The sequence below is a fragment of the Anolis sagrei genome, chromosome 7 (assembly GCF_037176765.1).
Source record: "Anolis sagrei isolate rAnoSag1 chromosome 7, rAnoSag1.mat, whole genome shotgun sequence".
Classification (NCBI taxonomy): domain Eukaryota; kingdom Metazoa; phylum Chordata; class Lepidosauria; order Squamata; family Dactyloidae; genus Anolis; species Anolis sagrei.
In genome coordinates this window covers 6,160,085-6,180,754 of record NC_090027.1, presented here as the reverse complement: position 1 = coordinate 6,180,754, position 20,670 = coordinate 6,160,085, and the positions used below count along the sequence as shown (strand labels likewise).

The following is a 20,670-nucleotide window of genomic DNA, read 5'->3' as shown; positions in this document are numbered from 1 at the left end:
TTCCTCCTCCTAAGGTGGCAGGCACGAGTCTCCCTCACTTCACAACAGCCCTGTGAGGAAGGCCCAGGTCTCAAGGAATGGCAAGGTCATCCAATGGAGACCTCAACCCTTTTCCTCTCTCAACTTTCATTCCTGTATCACCAGTATACAATATAATAATACTAATAATAATAATACAATATAGTCATGTATATTTACATTACATGTAATATTACTAATATTACAGTATAGTGGTATAGTACGATATAGATACACCACACCTCACTACCTCTGAGGATGCTTGCCATAGATGCAGGCAAAACGTCAGGAGAAAATGCCTCTAAACAACCATTGTTGTTGTTGTTCATTTGTTCAGTCGTCTCCGACTCTTCGTGACCTCATGGACCAGTCCACGCCAGAGCTCCCTGTTGGCCGTCACCACCCCCAGCTCCTTCAAGGTCAGTCCAGTCACTTCAAGGATGCCATTCATCCATCTTGCCCTTGGTCGGCCCCTCTTCCTTTTGCCTTCCACTTTCCCCAGCATCATTGTCTTCTCTAAGCTTTGCTGTCTCCTCATGATGTAGCCAAAGGACTTCAGCTTTGTCTCTAGTCTCCTTCCCTCCAATGAGCAGTCGGGCTTTCTTTCCTGGAGGATGGACTGGTTGGATCTTCTCGCAGTCCAAGACACTCTCAGGACTTTCCTCCAACACCACAGCTCAAAAGCATCTCTCTTCCTTGGCTCAGCCTTCCCTACGGTCCAGCTCTCACATCCGTAGGTGACTACAGGGAAGACCATGGCTTTGACTAGGCGGATCTTTGTTGCCAGTGTGATGTCTCTACTCTTTACTATTTTGTCGAGACTGGACATTGCTCTCCTCCCAAGAAGGAAGCGTCTTCTGATTTCCTGGCCACAGTCTGCATCTGCAGTCATCTTTGCACCTAGAAATACAAAGTCTGTCACGGCCTCCACGTTTTCTCCCTCTATTTCCCAGTTGTCAATCATTCTTGTTGCCATAATCTTGGTTTTTTTGATGTTTAGCTGCAACTCGGCTTTTGTGCTTTCTTCTTTCACCTTGATTAGAAGGCTCCTCAGCTCCTCCTCGCTTTCGGCCATCAGAGTGGTGTCATCTGCATATCTGAGGTTGTTAATGTTTCTTCCAGCAATTTTCACCCCAGCTTTGCATTCCTCAAGCCCCGCACATCCTCGCATGATGTGTTCTGCATACAAGTTAAAAAGGTTGGGTGAGAGGATGTAGCCTTGCCGTATGCCTTTCCCAATCTAGAATCAGTCTGTCGTTCTGTGGTCAGTTCTTACTGTTGCGACTCGTTCCTTGTACAGATTCCTCAGGAGAGACACAAGGTGGCTTGGTATGCCCATCCCACCAAGAACTTGCCACAATTTATTATGATCCACACACTATATATGCACACAGATATATATACACACGCATATATGCATATACACACAAAGCACATACACAGAAAGGGGGAAGGAAGGAGAGAAGGAAGGAAAGAAAGAAGGGTAGAGAAGGAGGGATAGAGGGAGAGAAGAAGAGAAGGAAGGAAGGAAAGAATGGTAGAGAGAGAAGGAGGGAGAGAAAGAAGGAGAGAAGGAAAGAAAGGTAGAGAAGGAAGGAAGGAGAGAAGGAAATAAAAAAGTAAAAGAGAAGGAAGGCGAGAAGGAACAAAAGAGAGAAAGAGGAAGGAAAGGAAGGAAGGAAAGAGACAAGGATGGAACCAAAGAGCAAAGGAAGTGAGAAAAGAAACAGGTAGAGAAGGAAGAAAGAAGAAGGGAAAGAAAAGGAGAGAGGGAGGGAGGGAAGGAAGAAAGGAGAGAAAGAGGGAGAGAAGGTCGGCCACAGAAACATGTGGCGGGTACAGCTAGTATATAAATAAAAATGTAATGTTCCTTTGTGGGATTAACATAATTTGGATACAATACGCCTATCAGGCCAACGAGTGACTATCATAAAAACACTGAAAAACACAGAAGAAGGGACTTAAAAAGCAAAAATGCTATACCACATGCGCAAAAATGACTCCCCTGGCAAACAAAATGCACAATAGCCACATTCTCTTCTGGACTACAGTTCCCAGCATCCCCTAGACCAGGCCCTTTAGGAGAGGAGGATGATCCAAATGCACTGCTTCCAGGTTGCAAGCTTTCTTCTCCTTGGATTTCTTTGAGAGCATCCCAATCCCTGCATATTTCCAATTTCCTATTCCTGGACTACAACTCCCAGCAATCCTCCAGATAGATAGATTAGATAGAGCTAGATAGGTAGGTAGATAGATCAATCAATCAGGAGGAGTGCTGGGAGTTGCAGTCCAAGAATAGGTTGAGAAGGAAGAAAGGAGAGAAAGAGGAATTGAAAAAAAAGGTGGGCGGGGCAGAAGAAAGTGAAGAAGAAGAGACAGAAACAAAAAAGGGAGGGAAGGAAGGAGAGAAAGAAAGAAGAGAAAGTGGGAGGGAAGGTTGGCCACAGCAACACGTGGCAGGTACAGCTAGTAGTAATATATAGCATTAATATTGTGCTGTGCTAATAATATAATATATTGTATACACATATAAATGTTATAGTGTAATACAATATAATGCCAATAGTAATACAAGATAATGTTATATTTCATATTACATATAATATTACTAATAATATTACAATATAGTCGTATAGTACAATATAGTAATATATAATACTAATATTGTGGTATGCTAATAATATAATGTAATGTATGTACATACAACTTGTAAGCCGCTTTGAGTCCTCTTCTGAGTGAGGGTAGCATATAAATATTGTAAGTAAATAAATATAACTATACTGCCTCGGTCAGGGAACGTATAACCTAAAATAGTGCAGAAAAGAACAAGGCAGACAAAAAGTAAGTTGGACAGTTGTAGTGCAATGACCACAGACGTATAGTTTGTGGGTGCTATTTATTTATTTGTATTTCATTTTTTCTAAGGATCAAGAGCCAAAATGGCTCACCACTCTAAAAGCAATACAATTTAAATTCTACACAACATCACATTTAAAAGAGAAGTAAACATATAGTTATTAAAACAAGTCTGTGGAAATCACATTAAAACATAAACAGTAGACCAGGCACCCGCAAAGTTCAGGCCTCTAGGTATTTTGGACTTCAACTCCCACAATTCCTAACAGCTGATAGTCCAAAACACCTGGAGGGCCAACGTATTGGGGATAATGGATCATGACCTGTTAGGATCACAACCTAATCAGAGTAGCAGAGTATTTGGTAATAGATGATCATTGGGCATGTAGATATATTTTGTTTCTGTTTGTATAATCCCACATGATTGCTCAAAGTTCTGTCATTAGAGTATACGTCCCCCCTCATGGGAAAGCTTGCTTCTACAACTCCTGCTGGAATGAGCCCTTCTCCGTAAATTATCTGCTTCCCTCTTTTATCTCGCCCAACTTTTTAATTAGTTTTAATCAGTTTGTCCTCTTAATTACTACATGTTGCCTGCCTATTATTATTGTGCCTGTGCATATTCTTTATTTTTCATATTGTTATGTATTCATGTGTTTTGTTTAACTATGATGCTATTGTTTATTGTTCACATTTTCGGTTTGTGTTTTTGGTTTTCTTTATTGTAATTGTCATTTGGGCTTGGCCTCATGAAAGCCGCTCCGAGTCCCCATTGGGGAAAATGGTGGCGGGGTAACAAATAAAGTTTATTATTATTATTTGTATTATTATTATTATTATTATTATTACTATTGATGCTTTCAGCAGACATGCATATGCTGACACTTGAGAAAAATTTCTAGAGTAAGTGGGTTTAAGTTTTCCCTCCAGTAAATTACAGTCTTTAACCCCACGAGCCTTTTCCTATTAGACATGCACACAAAAATGGAAACATTCATTGCATTTATCATCTGTATTGATTGAAGTGTTCAGCATGACTAAAAGTGTGGAGTTTTGTCCCTACACATACAGTCGGATACCCTGGCCATTTCAAACAAGGCTTTTAGGTGTGACTTGAATAGGAATTGCTCAAAGGAGGAGCCATAAAGTGTGTGATAGTTTCTGTTAGGCACATTAGGAAACTCCAGAGCCTTTCCATACTATGTAATTATAGTATTATATTTTCCTTTAATAGCTATGAATGCATCCCATGGAATCTGGAGATGAATAATACTCCATCCTCCATGTAGCTGCAGGTTAAAACCCAAGTATAAGAGAAACCTTATGTGGACTACAGCTCCCAAAGATCCCAGGTTTCTTGTTATTCATAAAAGTATGTTTTCCAAGATCCCTGATCTTTATCCTCATCTCCAGACATGTCTTCTGCGGACACTATTTTAAGGAGAGATATGTCCTCTCTCGCAGGTTCAGGCAAAGCTTTTGTGTTTGTGTGATTAATGGTTTAATGCAGGCATGGGCCAACTTCAGTCTTCCCTTCGGGTGTTTTGAACTTCAACTGCCACAATTCCTAACAGCCGAAGATCAAAACACCTGGGGGGCTAATGTTTGCCCATGCTTGGTTTAACAAGAAGCCTTTATTTTGAGTTCCTTCTAAAACTAAATTGGAAATAGGCACTGTTGCAAGAGAGCAATGCAAAATCAAATCCATTTTCAATTATATTTGTAGTTAGAGCAGGGATAAAAAAACCTTTCCATTGCAACATTTTCCAGAAAACTCTAGCAGATCTTCATTCATTTTCACTATGAGACTGGATAGAAAATTATAGAGTGAAGCTTCGGTGAACAGATGCTCTTCTCTTTGCTGTTTCTGCTTATAGTAACAACAGCTGTCAGGGCTCTGATTAGGAACAGGTCCATAAAGTTTAGGAAGTCATAAATAATAAAGGTTAGGGGAGATGAGTAGCATTTTTTAAATTTTGATGCATTGGAACAGCATACACCTGCAGGTTAGAGGCTATTTTTTATATAAAGGTTCCTATATGACTTATGAATCTGTCTGCAGTTTATGTCTGTGCTTTAATGGATTGGAAACAGAACACACAGAACACACATTGGAATGCATAGTAAACTGAGAGCAGGAATGGTGTAATAGTTCAAAGCGGTGGACACAACAGGGGAGATGTTTGGTTCATATTCCCAAGTCGATCACACCAAATAGCCTTATTCTCAGAGTTGACTGATTTATTTATTTATTTATTTATTTACTTTATTTGTGTACCGTTCTTCTCAGCCCTTAGGCGACTCAGAGCGGTTAACAACAAACAGCGGCAAAAATTCAATGCAAACATCATACAAATCATTTAAAAACAATTAGCACAATAATACACTAAGCAATTAACACCAATAACTATCAATACACATCAGTAAACAACTCACTAGCGTCTCATAACTAAAATCATAATCCAAGCTCGTCATCTGTTGTTCCGATTTCCTATAATTCATTGTAAATCATTGCACTGCCTATTCAAATGCCTGTTCAAATAACCAGGTTTTCACTTTCTTCCGAAATGCCATTAATGAGGGAGCCGATCTAATGTCTGTGGGAAGGGCGTTCCACAGCTGAGGGGCCACCACTGAGAAGGCCCTGTCCCTCATCCCCACCAACCGTGCCTGAGTTGCAGGCGGGATCAAGAGCAGGGCCTCCCCAGAAGATCTTAAAGTCCTAGTGGGTTCGTAGGTGGAGATGCGTTCGGATAGGTAACTTGGGCCAGAACCGTTTAGGGCTTTATAGGCCAACGCCAGCACTTTGAATTGTGCCCGGTAGCAAACTGGCAGCCAGTGGAGCTGGCGCAACAGAGGAGTTGTATGCTCCCTGAGTGCTGCTCCTGTTAGTATCATGGCTGCCGAACGTTGAACCAGTTGAAGCTTCCGAGCAGTCTTCAAAGGCAACCCCACGTAGAGAGATTTAAACCATGCCGGGGATCCCCCAAGGCTAAAGATAAAGAAAGACAAATCAATCTCAGAATTTCTTGTCTATTATTGTGTCTGAGTGTGGCAGTGGTATTTGCATCATCAATATCTATCTATTAAGCTGACTAAAATGTATTGGGATATCATACTCTGTTGCAGTCTTCATAATTTGGAGATGCAGAAGGGAATGGGAAAGAAAAATAGAGATTGAGAGTGTTACACTTCAGTTCAGCAGGAATAACTGGGGAAGTTAGATCACTGTGGTGGGCCTTATACTGTTTTTTTGCAGAGAATTTCCCAAGAGTCACAATCACTGTTGAAATTGTAGTCCAAGGTCTGTTTTTTTTAGCAAGGCAGTGGAATAGCCCTACTGTTTAGGCCTGGGTAACAACGGAAAAATTTGTTTCTAAAATCGATTTGTTTTTTGGGGGGTTTTGCATTTCGATATTTAAAATAATTACAAAATTTTCCTTTTAAAAAGTTCGATATTTACGAAATTTCGTAAATGGTAAAAAAATAACGAATCGATTTCCGAAACAATAACGAATTGATTCGTTAATGGCGGACGCGACCGCGAAATACGCTAAAAAACCTCCAAAACCTTCTGAAGCTTCCCTCTCCCTCTGTTGTTGACTGTTGGTGTGATATTATAATTTTTTTTCACTAATTAAACCATAAAACTGGCCCAGACATGCGGAAATAATAACGAAACGACCTCGGAACAATAACGAAACGAATACAATAACGAAATACGAAGCATTTACAAAACGTCTTTAAAAATTCGTTTTTTAAAAAAATTGCTCCAGAATGGTTCGCTATCGCTTCGTAATCAACAAAATTAACGAATTATTAACGAATTACGAATTAACGAAACGAAACCGCCCAGCCCTACTACTGTTATCTTCCCTCCACCTGCCCAAATAATGGTGCTAACTCGGAGAGAAGCTTGATAGACATCTTAAAATGATGTTCTTGGGTAAGGACAGAATGGGCAGGGAGCAAGAAGAGAACATAACCATGGAAATGAGGTTACTTGAGATAAAGTCCTGAAAAAAGATAATCATGTATAATGAGCTAAAAGACTAACCTTCTCTTTATAGGTTGTGGCTGTTTATGGGACTCTTTCAGACTTGCTTTCTGTGGCTAGTACAAAGCTTGGAATAAAAGCAACAAGTGTCTACAATGGGAGAGGGGGACTCATTGATGACATTGCTCTTGTTAGGTAAGTTTGAACCAAACTGAGTGTTGGCAAACCAAAACTATTGTGCACAGACCAAGAACAGCGACAAACCCCTTTAGAAAGGGACTATGAAAATTCTGATTAGGCAATAAAGAACTTGTACCAGAATAGACTGTTACTTTGTGGTGAGTGACCACAGGCTGCTTTCAAGTGATAGAAATACCAAACCATGCTTTGGCGTGGGCTTCTTTTATCTCAGTTTCTTCTCCATCTGCAGTAACTGCAGCAATCATGGTTTGCTCATATACATATTTAATGTTAATTCTTGTTGCTTGACATGAAGAGGATGTTGGGCGAGTGGGCTTATTAACAAAAGACCCTCCTCATAAATGTACAGCAGAATAAATTATTAGCAGAAGTGTGACCCAGCACCAGTAGCCCAAAGTAATAAAAACAATAAAAACACATAGATCAATGTTATCTTTTCCATAGGAGGCTTTTCTTTATAGCAAAATAATATGGTTGCACTATTTACCAAAACAAGATTTCCATAACATGAACAAAATTCTTTATACTTCCTTGTTGCTTCCCCACTGGCCTTATGTCTCATGCAGATAAATAGTTTCGCTCTCAGAAAGTCTCTTCTCACACCGAAGTTACACAGGAGCTTCACACAGTAGCTTTTTACACACAGCAACCTCCACACACAATGGTCTTCAACCTGGGGCTTCCTCTCAACAAAGCTTCTGACACCAGGACTTCTCATACTGAGGCCTACCTCACATAAGTCTTTCTCTCACTGAGGCCTATTCACATTTATTTCTTTAAAGCCTCTCTAAGACTGAGACCTTCTCCCACTGAGGTGAACTACCACTGAGGCCTTCTCATATTGAGACCTACCAACACACTGAGACCTCTCTCACTGAGGTCTTTCTCCCACAGATTGAGGGCTACTAAGTTACAGGTACACCTGCTTATGTTTGGGTTTTTTTTGTTTGGTTTTTTTTTTTTTTTTGTCGTGTCAGGAGTGACTTGAAAAACTGCAAGTCGCTTCTGGTGTGAGAGAATTGGCCGTCTGCAAGGACTTTGCCCAGGGGACGCCCGGATGATTTGATGTTTTATCATCCTTGTGGGAGGCTTCTCTCATGTCCCCGCATGAGGAGCTGGAGCTGATAGAGGGAGCTCATCCGCCTCTCCCCAGATTCGAACCTGTAACCTGTCGGTCTTCAGTCCTGCCGGCACAGGGGTTTAACCCACTGCGCCACCGGGGGCTCCATACCTGCTTATGTTGAACTGCAGCTTTTGCTGAGTCATTATGTCAATTTAACCCTTTCAGTGCTTGATTCACATATTTGTAATTAAAAATGCCTAGTTAATTTTTAATATTCAAATCAAATCATTTATTTTGGTTATTGTCCAGCACAGGAAATAGAGTCACATTTTCATACAAACTTGGTATGTTTGGTACATTAAAAATATAAATATAACTACTGAAGCACAATATTTCTGACAGAGGAAGCACTGACATATCAAGCACATTACTGATTGTCCAGCGATGCATAATATATTGTATGTAATATATACCTTGTAAGCCGCTCTGAGTCCCCTTTGGGGTTAGAAGGGTGGCATACAAATGTCATAAATAAATATTTTAACTGATATTTGCAGGGACAGTGGCTTCATGTGTTTTCATGTGAAATGACAACTATTTTTGGTTTCCAACCCAATGATTGGAGAGCTGGTTGTCTAGTCTGTATTTGGATTCTTGTAGAGGTTCTGTGAAGTATTCTGTTCACACCTTTGAAGCTGAATGAATCTGAGGGAAACATATCTCAAACGGGTCCTCCTGACTTGCATTTGCATCTTAAAAGCTGGATCTAACTTGAACCTTTCCAGTATTTTCTTCCCTTGTTTTGGTTAGTTACAGACAGAACTAAGGAAAAGCCTGGGTCTAACACTAACCTGATGTTTACTAATGAGTCTTGCCTAACCTGGATTACAAACCAATTCAAGGATTTCTCCTTGAATAAATTTCCACAGAAAGTATCTAACCTGTCATTCTCAGTACAAGGAAACAGATTCTGTATTTCTTTCCAATGCAGGGATGATGATGTCCTTTTTGTATGTGAAGGGGAACCCTTTATAGGTAAGCCCCCAGAGACATTTGTTTCATATGCATAAGTTGAAAAAAAGGTACACTTCCACTTTATTATTATGGCTATTCATTGGAATAAAGTTCACCATGTAGTACAATCATGTTTTATTAAATGTAACTTGCAATAGAAACATAGTAATATTTTATCATAATGTGTACATAATATTGATTATAAACAATTGAAATGCATAGAAAATGATACAGTATATCATTTCAAATTTGGTATTTTATTTGTCGTGTCAGGACAACCAGTCAAATTATATTACATTTCTATCAGCACAAACCAAACAAACAGACAAAATACAAAATTTGTGAGTTTGGTAGCTGATTAAATGTCCTTTGACCAGTATCTGGCCACTTGGAGTGCCTCTGGTGTTGCTGCAAGAAGGGCCTCCCTTGTGTATGTAGCAGGGCTCAGGTTGCATTACAGCAGGTGGTCAGTGGTTTGCTCTTCTCCACACTCGCATGTCGCGGACTTCACTGTGTGGCCCCATTTCTCAAGGTTGGCTCTGCATCTTGTGGTGCCAGAGCGCAGTCTGTTCAGCGCCTTCCAAGTCGCCCAGTCTTCTGTGTGCCCGGGGGGGGGGGAGTCTCTCATTTGGTATCAGCCATTGGTTGAGGTTTGAGCCTGCCACTTTTGGACTCTCACTTGCTGAGGTGTTCCAGCGAGTGTCTCTGTAGATCTTAGAAAACTATTTCTAGATTTAAGTCGTTGACGTGCTGGCTGATACCCAAACAGGGGATGAGCTGGAGATGTCTCTGCCTTGGTCCTTTCCCTATTGGCTGCTACTTCCCGGCGGATGGCAGGTGGTGCAATGTAATTTCTCCAGTGGTGTAGGGCGCAGACACCCCGTGATAATGCAGCATGCCTCATTAAGAGCCACATCCACTGTTTGAGCGTGGTGAGATGTGTTCCACGCTGGGCATGCATACTCAGCAGCAGAGTAGCACAGCGCAAGGGCAGATGTCTTCGCTGTGTCTGGTTGTGATCCCCAGGTTGTGCCAGTCAGCTTTTGTATGATATTTTTTCTAGCACCCACTTTTTGCTTGATGTTCAGGCAGCACTTCCTGTAGGTAAGAGCACAGTCCAGAGTGACTCCCAGGGATTTGGGTGCGCTGCAATGCTCCAGTCGGATTCCTTCCCAGGTGATCTTCAAAGCTCGGGATGCTTCTCTGTTCTTGAGATGAAAGGCGCATGTCTGTGTTTTAGATGAGTTGGGGATCAGCTGGTTTTCCCTGTAATAGGCAGTAAGAGCACCTAGAGCTTCGGAAAGCTTCTGTTCTACCATCTCAAAGCTCCCTGCTTGAGCAGTAATGGCATGATAATCAGCATAGATGAAACTCTGTCTCTTCTGGCAGTGGCTGGTCCTTTGTGTAGATGTTGAATATGGATGTTACCGTTTAGTTGTATACAAATGTTTCACTACTGAGTACAAAAACTAATACAACAAATAAATTATATTAGGATACTATAACCATGTTTGAAATGCGACCAGCATGCAAGCATTTCAAAAATGGTTATAGTATCCTAATATAATTTATTTGTTGTATTAGTTTTTGTACTCAGTCGTGAAACATTGGAGCCCCCGGTGGCGCAGTGGTTTAAAGCACTGAGCTGCTGAGCTTGTTGATCGAAAGGTCGCAGGTTCGATTCCGGGGAGCGGCGTGAGCTTCCGCTGTCAGTCCTAGCTTCTGCCAACCTAGCAGTTCGAAAACATGCAAATGTGAGTAGATCAATAGGTACCGCTCCGGCGGGAACGTAACGGCGCTCCATGCAGTCATGCCGGCCACATGACCTTGGAAGTGTCTATGGACAACTCTGGCTCTTCGGCTTAGAAATGGAGATGAGCACCACACCCCAGAGTCAGACGTGACTGGACTTAATGTCAGGGGACTACCTACCTACTGTGAAACATTTGTATACAACTAAACGGTAACATTTCCTTTTTTGTCATGTAAAATACGTAACCAAACATTTACAATGGCTTTAAAACTGTTTATGCATATACATGTCTGCAGATCTCCAGACTGATGTAAACACCCCAGAAGCATTAACAGGCTCTCATTCAGACTGGATCACACTCAATGTTGGGGGGCGGTATTTCACAACTACTCGGTAAGAACATGCCAAATTATTCTTAAGTTTACACTTGAGTGAAACAGAATTATTTTGTTTTTTTCAAAGCACTTCAAGATTGTTTGCACTGAAATAGCATACAGAATCTCTGATAACATTCCAGAAAACCAGACTGTCCCTATAAAATGCAGACTGACCATTCAGAGCTGTATTATTTATTTATTTATTTATTTATTTATTTCGAGTACTTCTACCCTGCCCTTCTCAACCCCTGAGGGGGGACTCAGGGCGGCTTACAAAAAGGCACAATTTGATGCCTGCACAAAATACACACAATGTACAAAACACAGTTAAAACAATTATCACAGTTAAAACAGTCGGTATATAACGCTATCAATAAAACTAATCTCATGCTCAGCGTTCGTCTTTCAGAGTTCCATAATTCCATTCCACTTGGTCAATTCCTGTCCATCATCAAAGTCCTTTCTTTATCTGCCAGATTGTCCGAATGCCTGGTCCCAAATCCATGTTTTCAATTTTTTCCTAAAGGAAAGGAGGGATGTCACTGATCTAATTTCCCCGGGGAGTGAATTCCACAGGTGGGGGGCCACTACCGAGGAGGCCCTGCTCCTCGTCCCCGCCAACCTCACTTGTGATAGAGGCGGGGTCGAGAGCAGGGCCTCCCCAGAAGATCTTAGACTCCGAGGTGGGACGTAGAGGGAGATCCGTTCGGACAGATACACTGGGCCAGAACCGTATAGGGTTTTGTAGGTCAAAACCAGCACTTTGAATTGTGCTCGGAATTGGATCAGCAGCCAGTGGAACTGACATAACAGAGGGGTGGTATGCTCCCTGTATGATGCTCCTGTAAGTACTCTGGCTGTCTCCCACTGGACTAGTTGGAGTTTCCGAACAGTCTTCAAAGGCAACCCCACGTAGAGTGCATTGCAGTAATCTAATCGGGATGTAACAAGAGCGTGGACCACCGTGGCTGTACTCTTTTCATTCTCATCCTTTCCAGCAAATTCTCATTATTTATTTACTCTATTTATATCCCATCTTCCTCTACCCCAAAGAGGACTCAAGGCGGGATATAATATTTTAAAAATATTATTCTTCTATATTATTTTGCCACTAGACCTTTACCATGCAAAAAAAAAAAAAAAGGAGAAATAGGGAAATCTGGTCTTCAAACAAAAGTAGACACGATAATGTACCTATCTTGCCATTACATGTTCTAGAACAAAATCAAAGTCTTCATTTTACTCTTGCTTTCTGTGTTTCTTTCCTAGGAGCACATTAGTTAGTAAGGAACCGGACAGCATGCTGTCTCGTATGTTTAAAGATAAAGGTCAGTATGTACTGAAATTATTCTAAGTGTGTCTGTATCAATGTGCTTTTTAAAAGGGAAGCAACTCTCAGAGTTAATAGACTATAATGGCAGGCGTATTGAACAATTCTTATGGAAAGGAGGATGAATAATATTGGTACTATCCTAGTGGACCAAGTTTGACAATGACCGTTTAAGTCTAGTTAGTTCTATTTAACTCTAATTTATTTAAGTCTAATTTTATATCCTGCATAGATTTTAATTGTTTAGTATTACGAGTGATGCCTGACAGTTGCCAGAGTTGTTTCTCTGTTTTTAATTTATATGAAAATGTTTTTAAAATGTTTTGAATGTGATTGATTTTATGGCATTGAATGTTTGCCATGCTTTTGTGTTATTTTGGAAGCTGCCCTGAGTCTCTTCGGGGAGAGAGGTGCGGGTTAGAAATATTATTATTATCATTATTATTATTATTATTATTATTATTATTATTTGAAACACAATAAGATGAGTACATAGCAAACAAGATCTCTACGCTGGCTGTTGTATTGGATCACACGTCGGACACTTCCCAAGTGTCTAGGATTGTGTGATGTATCAGCGAATAATGTGTGCAGATCCCAGTAGGATGGCCTTTTGCAGGTGACAGATGGCAATTTTGTCAGCACTGATTGTGTTTAGATGCAGGCCAAGGTGTTTAGGCACTGCACCCAGTGTGCTGGCCACCACTGGAACCACCTTTACTGGCATGTGCTAGAGTAGTGGTTCTCAACCTGTGGATCCCCAGGTGTTTTGGCCTACAACTCCCAGAAATCCCAGCCAGTCCACCAGCTGTTAAGCTTTCTGGGAGTTGAAGGCCGAAACATCTGGGGACCCACAGGTTGAGAACCACTGTGCTAGAGTCTTTGCATTATTATTATTATTATTATTATTATTATTATTTGATTACTGCCATTACTTGATAAACTGATTAACACTAATTGTAACATATATTTATCAGCCAAACTTAATTGTCACAATAGTCTGTATTTTCAGAGGCACCAAGTCTTTTAGCGGCCCAAATATTTGTGCTCCCCATTGTCAGATTATAAAATTGGAATGCAGTTGTTCTCAGTTTCGCAATTTTTTTTAATTCTCAAAACAGCTCTATTAAGATTTGCTTCCTATCTCTGAATCTTTAGCGCATATTAGCAATCTGCTGAGCAACTGGTTAGTTTTATTTTCTTTGATCGGATTTGCAAATCTGAGACTTGCTGTGGCATACGTGTAATTATTTAAGCAATGGATAAGACTCAGTGCTTTTTCAGCATTATGGAAAGTCTGCATTGTCACCTGTACCCTTTCAGTTGTTTATTTTTGTTTGCTTTAATGCTTTATTTTTATTTATCTTTGACTTAAAATTTCCCTATTGCACTCAGCATGGGTTAAATAATTTAGAACAGCTTAATGTTGGCTTACACAGTACATAAACCTCATTATGCATCTATTTTTTGTGTGACCTTTCTTTTTGGAAACAGATGCCTGGGGAAACAAACGGGATCACAGAGGAGCCTTCCTGGTTGACCGTAGTCCTGAGTACTTTGAGCCAATTTTGAACTATTTGCGACATGGACAGCTCATTGTTAATGAAGGCATCAATTTGCTGGGTATGTACGATTGTAATAATGATAATAAAACTTGCTTTAGATTTATATGCTTATAGTCATTGTAAACAAACTTTAAAAAATCATTAGTTTACTCTTCATACCAAAATACATGAATAGTCATAAAATCCTAGGGAGGAGGGAGCAAGCTTCCTTTCTGCTTCCCTGAAGACTAGGACGCAATGGAACAATAGCTTCAAACTACAGGAAAGGAGATTCCACCTGAATGTTAGGAAGAATTTCCTGACTGTGAGAGCTGTTCAGCAGTGGAACTCTCTGCTCTGGAGTGTGGTGGAGGCTCCTTCTTTGGAGGCTTTTAAGCAGAGGCTGGATGGCCATCTGTCAGGGGCGATTTAAATTAAATTTTCCTGCTTCTTGGTGGGGGGTTGGACTGGAAGGCCCTCGAGATCTCTTCCAACTATTTACCACAACAAATATATTCAAAATAAATATTTTGAATGATGGGTCAGTTTGCTAGCACAGTATAAAAATAATTTTATTTTCTTCTTTCCATATTTTTCTTTCAACTGCTCAATTAAGGATTTTTGTTATTTGAAAAAAGACATTAAACCTGGTTAGGAAAATCCCACATTATATGTAATATGGCTGGAGGAAAATTATGACATGGAAGAGAATTACTTCCCTGGGCTGAAATGAGCCCAGGACTTTTGCAGTCCCATTTATCAAAGGCAAAACGGATTGCCCGTAAGAGTCCGCCAACTGTAATTGGCGACCTTTACATCCCGTCCTCCTAAATTTCGTTCAGCTCTTCATGTCCCCAGTGACAAATAACAGCACTTGCACTGGAAATACACCAACCCTAAATTGGAGAGCTGTGGGACTGCTCAGCCAAGACCTAAATCTCTTTTCTCAGTCCCCAATTACATCCAATATAGACCACAAATGTCCGACAGCTTTACGAGATTGTGTGGTTCGTGCAAAGTTCTTAGAAATGGTTAGAACCATCTGTGCTCCCCAAGAGGTGACATGGAGGGGTGCAAAATGGAAACACACTGAATTTCTGTGGCTGCTGTGCCAGGCTTGGAAGCCGGAACATACGGGATGATTTAGAGAGGTGTAGTGGTCAAAGTGCTGGGAGAATTGAATTGATGTGAGAACGAAGTGGGATGATTTGTATCCATCTAAACTACCATGAACTCACTGAAAGAAATGTAGTAATATTATGTTACCACTAGAAGAAAGGTAACAATATAAAGCCAGCCCTCCGGATCTGCTGGGGTTAGGGGCACAGGTCCCCCATTCAGTGAAAAACCATGAATTACTGGCTAATATTTTTATCTGAGAGGACTCTTAAGAATTTCTAGGTTCTCCAGCATGATCCTATGGTGGATTTCCCCTGGAAGCTAGCCATTGAATTACACTGGAGAAGTCAGAAATATTAAAATTAACTGGGTGTTTTTGATTACAAAAGTGTGAATGTCAAGACCCAGAAGCCTTAAAGGAGCCCAACACACAATGCAGAGTTCAAACACAGTTTTATTATTCACAAAATAGTCTTTGGAGCACTTACTTCAGTGCTAAAAGTGCAAAGAAAGAGTTGATATCAAAAACAAAGTGAAAAAAGCAACTGAAATATAACCCGGATTATCCTGGCGTATAATCCGGTTTAACTAAGGCATTCAGCAATCCGCTTTAAACTCACACAGTTCACAGAAAATACAAAAGCAAACTAGGAGCAAGCAAAAACACAGTTCTCAAAACGGTCCGAAGTCGTAGCACGATGCAAGCAGGTAAACAAAGAGGCAAAAAGCGCGTTGTCCCAAAGCGGTCCGGAGTCAAGCCGGAGAGTAGAAGTTGTAGTTTGCAGAGTCACAAGAAGTAAGCACAGGAACACAGGAATCTGTAGTCCAAGGACCCAAGCTCAAGAATTGGCAGTAACAAAGATTCACACCCCAAAAGTCATGCAAACAGTACTCACTTTTATCCTAAAGTTCCTCATCAGAAGATGAGGTGCTCCCCACCCTTTCATCATCGCTCTCAGCTGCCCCATTCCCTGCAGCTGAACCCGAGTGCCCATCCCTCCACCTCTGCCAGTGTCTGTCAAGACTTAGATCTTGCCAAGTGCTCCCCAGTTGCCATTCCTCTGTAAACCCCTCAAAGTCATCGCTGGAGGTGGGTTGGTTACAGATATCCTAATCTCCTGTACACGGGTCCAATCGATCCCATCCTCTTCCCCCATGTCACTCCCAGACCCATCATTCCTTTCAAAGCCCATGAAATCTTCGTCCTCTCTAGGAGCGGTAAGTATATCACAGATATTCTTCCTTTGGGCGTCCTCATCAGACTCTGAGTCACGAGTAACCCGCTTGACTCCCCTGCATTCCTCTCCATCCCCCATCTCACAATCGGAGAAACCTTCAAAGGTTTCAGAATCACTCGGGGCCATGATTATCTCCCTAATCCGCTTTCGCTGCTGCTCCTCTTCCAACACCTGCGCAGCCTGCTTCTCCCTCCTACCAGTAGTAGCACCGTTACAATCACGCTGAACTACAACAGTGAGTCAAGCACTAAAAGAGTTAGTAGGCCGAAGCCTGTTAGAGTCAGTGGGCTAAAACTAGTGTTGTCCTGAGGAGAGTGAGGTAAACCTCTGTGTGAGAGAAGCTTCTTGTAAGAAAGCTCCAGTGTGAGTGCTGCTGTATGTAAAGCTATTATGCATTTGCTTATTTGTGTTATGGAAACCTTGTTGTTGTAAATAGTGCAACCATATTATTTCTCAGCCCGCAGGCAACTCAAGGCGGTTTGCAGAGGCAACAATTCATTGCCCAACAACACCATTAAAACATTTTAAAACATTAACATATATTATAAAACCATAACAAGATCAATAAGACATAAATCATTTGCATCTCCGAGTTAAAACGTTGTCCAATCTCATTTTCCAGTTGTTCCATATTCCTGTGTCTGTTACCCTGTATTTTCATACGCTTGCTCAAAAAGCCAAGTTTTGATTTTTTTCGGAAATGTTAAAAGGGAGGGGGGCTATCTAATGTCTCTAGGAAGGGTGTTCCGAGGGGCCACCACTGAGAAGGCCCTGTCTCTCGTCCCTGTCAAACGTATTTGTGACACAGGCGGGATCAAGAGCAGGGCCTTCCCAAACGATCTTAACGTCCTAGATGGTTCATAAGCGAATATTACATTGGTGGTTTTGTTCTTTTTATCATTTTTGGCTACTAGTGCTGAGTCAGATTGCTGCTGATAAGTTACTCTGCTGTACATTTATGAGGAGGGTCTTTTGTTTATAAGACCACTTGCCCAATTCCTATAGAACACCTCTAGGCCCTTCAGCATGATGAGCAGAAGTTAACTATAGAACTGTACTGAAAGTTCTAGAGATTCCTACAGAGAAAATGTTAATCAAATCCGTGAACAATTAAATCCGCAAAAATCAAACCAGCAAATGTGGAGGGCAGACTCTAATCTTAATTTTGGTGAAAATTAATCAGGCTTAAGGATTTCTGTGTTGGTCCCACTCTCGTCCAGCCCTTGCACTCTGATCCGGTTAATTTCATCCACAGTTATATATTGATGATTTTAAGTAGTGTGATTTTTTAACTTATTTCTACTTTGCATTGTTCTATCTATAAATATTTCTAAATAGTGTATCTACTCAGAATTGCCTTGGTGTCAGTGTACTGCCCTCCACACACCCCTGCTTTCATCATTTCTTTTCCCCCTTTCTTCCTTCTATACTTCTTTTGTTTTCGCCCCCTTCTCTTTTTCTTTCTTTTTCTCCTTCCTTCCTTCCTTCCTTCCTTCCTTCCTTCCTTCTTCCTTTCCTTCACTTCCCAATGATGAATATGCTGTGCTGAAAAGAAAACATGATTCTGGAATAGTCTCTGAAAACCATGGTTAAGGATTCAGGTTGCTGAGCATGTGTGAAGATTAACGGTTTGTCCTACTTCTAGTGATTCTAATCATTATTTTAGATTACACTGTTCTACAAATTTTCAGTTTTTCTCAGTTGCGGAAATGAAATGTGCCGTTTCTTAATAAATTTAACATGCTGAATTCAAATATAATAATTAAATGTGTTAATTGGCTCTGGTTTTTATGCAACAGCTATTTCAATTTTCTCCACAATAGGTAATTCGTTAATATTATGATAATGCGCCTAACTTTACTGCATGTATATAAACCGTGAATATTTGCTAAATTTTAGTCAAATTATATTGCCAATAGTTTATACATGAGAAATATTTATTGAATTAGTCTATTGTTTATGTTTGTGCAGCAAGAAACATATATGAGTAGGCCTAATGCAGTTGAAAAGTCTGAAAGTTTAAATGTCGCTTTAATCGTGACTTTAGTTTATATCCTGTTTGCTTCTCTTGACTTTTCTTTTGTATTCAAGGAAAGGATTCCCTCTTCCAATGCTCCAGCAGGAGTCTGACAGCATTGACGGAGTCCATTTACCTTGATATCTTTTTTTCCATAATGCTTTATTTACACACGTGCGAGGAGGCATAACTACAGTAAAAAGAACAATGTAAAACGATGTTTAATTATACTGTCTCAGTCTTCAGCTGACTGACCCTCACCATTCAAAAGTCTGGCCTTATATAGGGCTTTCTGGCTTTTGCACACGGCACTAATACTGCGTCATCAAACTTTCTAGAACATTCTAGAATCTTCCATAGTGTAAGTCGCAACATGCATTTTTTCAACCATACGTGATCAAGTGATTGCTTATATCATAAAAACTAGAGCCAATATACATTTTTAAATGTCATTTTCATTTTCAGCACCCCAAAATCATAAAAGAACAACTATTTTCAGGCCCGCAACTTTTTCTCCGTTGAACAGTGTTATTACTATATTTCAAATATCTTTGGTTGCATTTTAGGGGTTCTAGAAGAAGCCAGATTCTTTGGGATTGACTCTCTAATTGAACACGTTGAAGTAGCCATTAAGGTAATTATAATTTTTGTGTCAACCTGATTTCTTCAGTGATATCAACCCAAACATTTTATACTTTTCTGTGAATTCATCCTGTTTATATTTTTGTCTATCTATTTGTCTGTCTATGCCATAACTTGTGATTGGCAAGATAATAAAGATAACACAAGTCAAACTGGGCAGTTTTACATTTATTGTGAACTACTTTCCAACTCTGTATAATAAAATCTTTAAAATCTCAAAAGCTAAATCTTAATAAAATTACTGTATATACTCGAGTATAAGCCTAGTTTTTCAGCCCCCTTTTTAGGCTGAAAAAGTTCCCCTCGGCTTATACTCGAGTCAAGGTTATTTATTATTTTACTTTGTTACTAATATCATTTTATTATATGAATTATTTTAATATATTAATTATTAAGTTTACATTTCTTTACTCTCTTATTATTTTATTACATTTATTATTTTACTCTATTAGTATTATTATTTATTTACTATTTATTATTATTACATTTATTATTTTACTTTATTTTATTGTTACTGCATTTATAATTTTACTCTGTTATCACTGTTATTACATTTCCATTATTTTACTCTATTATTGTTGTTGTTGTTGTTATTATTATTATTATTATTATCCTGACATAAAAACACAGTATGACACAGCAAACAAGGTACATATGCTGGATTTCATTATTATTATTATTATTATTATTATTATTATTATTTTACTATCTTTATTATTATTGGAAGGATACATAAGTACATTTGCACTGAAGATTAGAATAATGATTTAATCAGAGCTGAACAGTCTTATCTTAAATTACAGATTTATGTAAATATTCAAAAACATTTAACCTACTGCTGCTTCAGTTATTAATTTTATTGAGATCTATTTTTATTTTGAAATTTACCAGTAACTGCTGCATTTCCCACCCTCGGCTTATACTCAAGTCAATATGTTTTCCCAGTTTTTGTGGTAAAATTAGGTGCCTCGTGTTATATTCAGGTCAGCTTATACTCGAGTATATACTCGAGTATATACGGTAATCTAAAAATAAAATGTGCCAATTTTTCTTTAAATACAATTTATATAAGGAAGCTCATGCTATTGAGTCTCCGTGCCACTAATACAAGGATAATATAACAATTTTCTATGGATATCAGGAAAACCATCAATTCAGTTTTTCCCCAGAGTCAGGTTGCTAAAGATAGAAATACCCGCACTGATTCACTTTTGCCTGTTTTGCTTTCTCATTAGAATTCACAACCAGCTGAAGACCATTCTCCTATTTCTCGAAAGGAATTTGTCAGGTTCCTACTTGCAACCTCAACCAAGTCTGAACTTCGGTGTCAGGTATTCAGAGAGAATATTGCACGCATGTGTGTGTTTTTTTTTTCAATGTTCTATACATTGTTCTGTAACCCAACCCTATCCTAACACTGCAGCCTCCATTCTCATACTATAAGGTACAAACACTTCAATTCAGTGTATTACAATACTCAACACACTAAATATCAAAATAC

The 20,670-nt window shown here is 39.7% G+C and overlaps 1 protein-coding gene across 2 annotated transcripts in view; it reads left to right on the top strand.

The window, feature by feature from the left end:
• The window catches only part of KCTD9 (potassium channel tetramerization domain containing 9), a 32,151-nt gene that overhangs the window by 202 nt on the left and 11,279 nt on the right, over positions 1-20,670 (top strand). The window contains exons 2-8 of one of the 2 annotated variants that reach the window (XM_060787642.2): positions 6,945-7,066; positions 9,127-9,170; positions 11,199-11,295; positions 12,549-12,607; positions 14,104-14,232; positions 19,094-19,161; positions 20,405-20,500. In XM_060787642.2, the coding sequence (XP_060643625.2) occupies positions 6,945-7,066; positions 9,127-9,170; positions 11,199-11,295; positions 12,549-12,607; positions 14,104-14,232; positions 19,094-19,161; positions 20,405-20,500 (615 nt within the window). The remainder of the gene's footprint in view (positions 1-6,944; positions 7,067-9,126; positions 9,171-11,198; positions 11,296-12,548; positions 12,608-14,103; positions 14,233-19,093; positions 19,162-20,404; positions 20,501-20,670) is intronic. The other variant, XM_067470671.1, reaches the window with a different exon arrangement.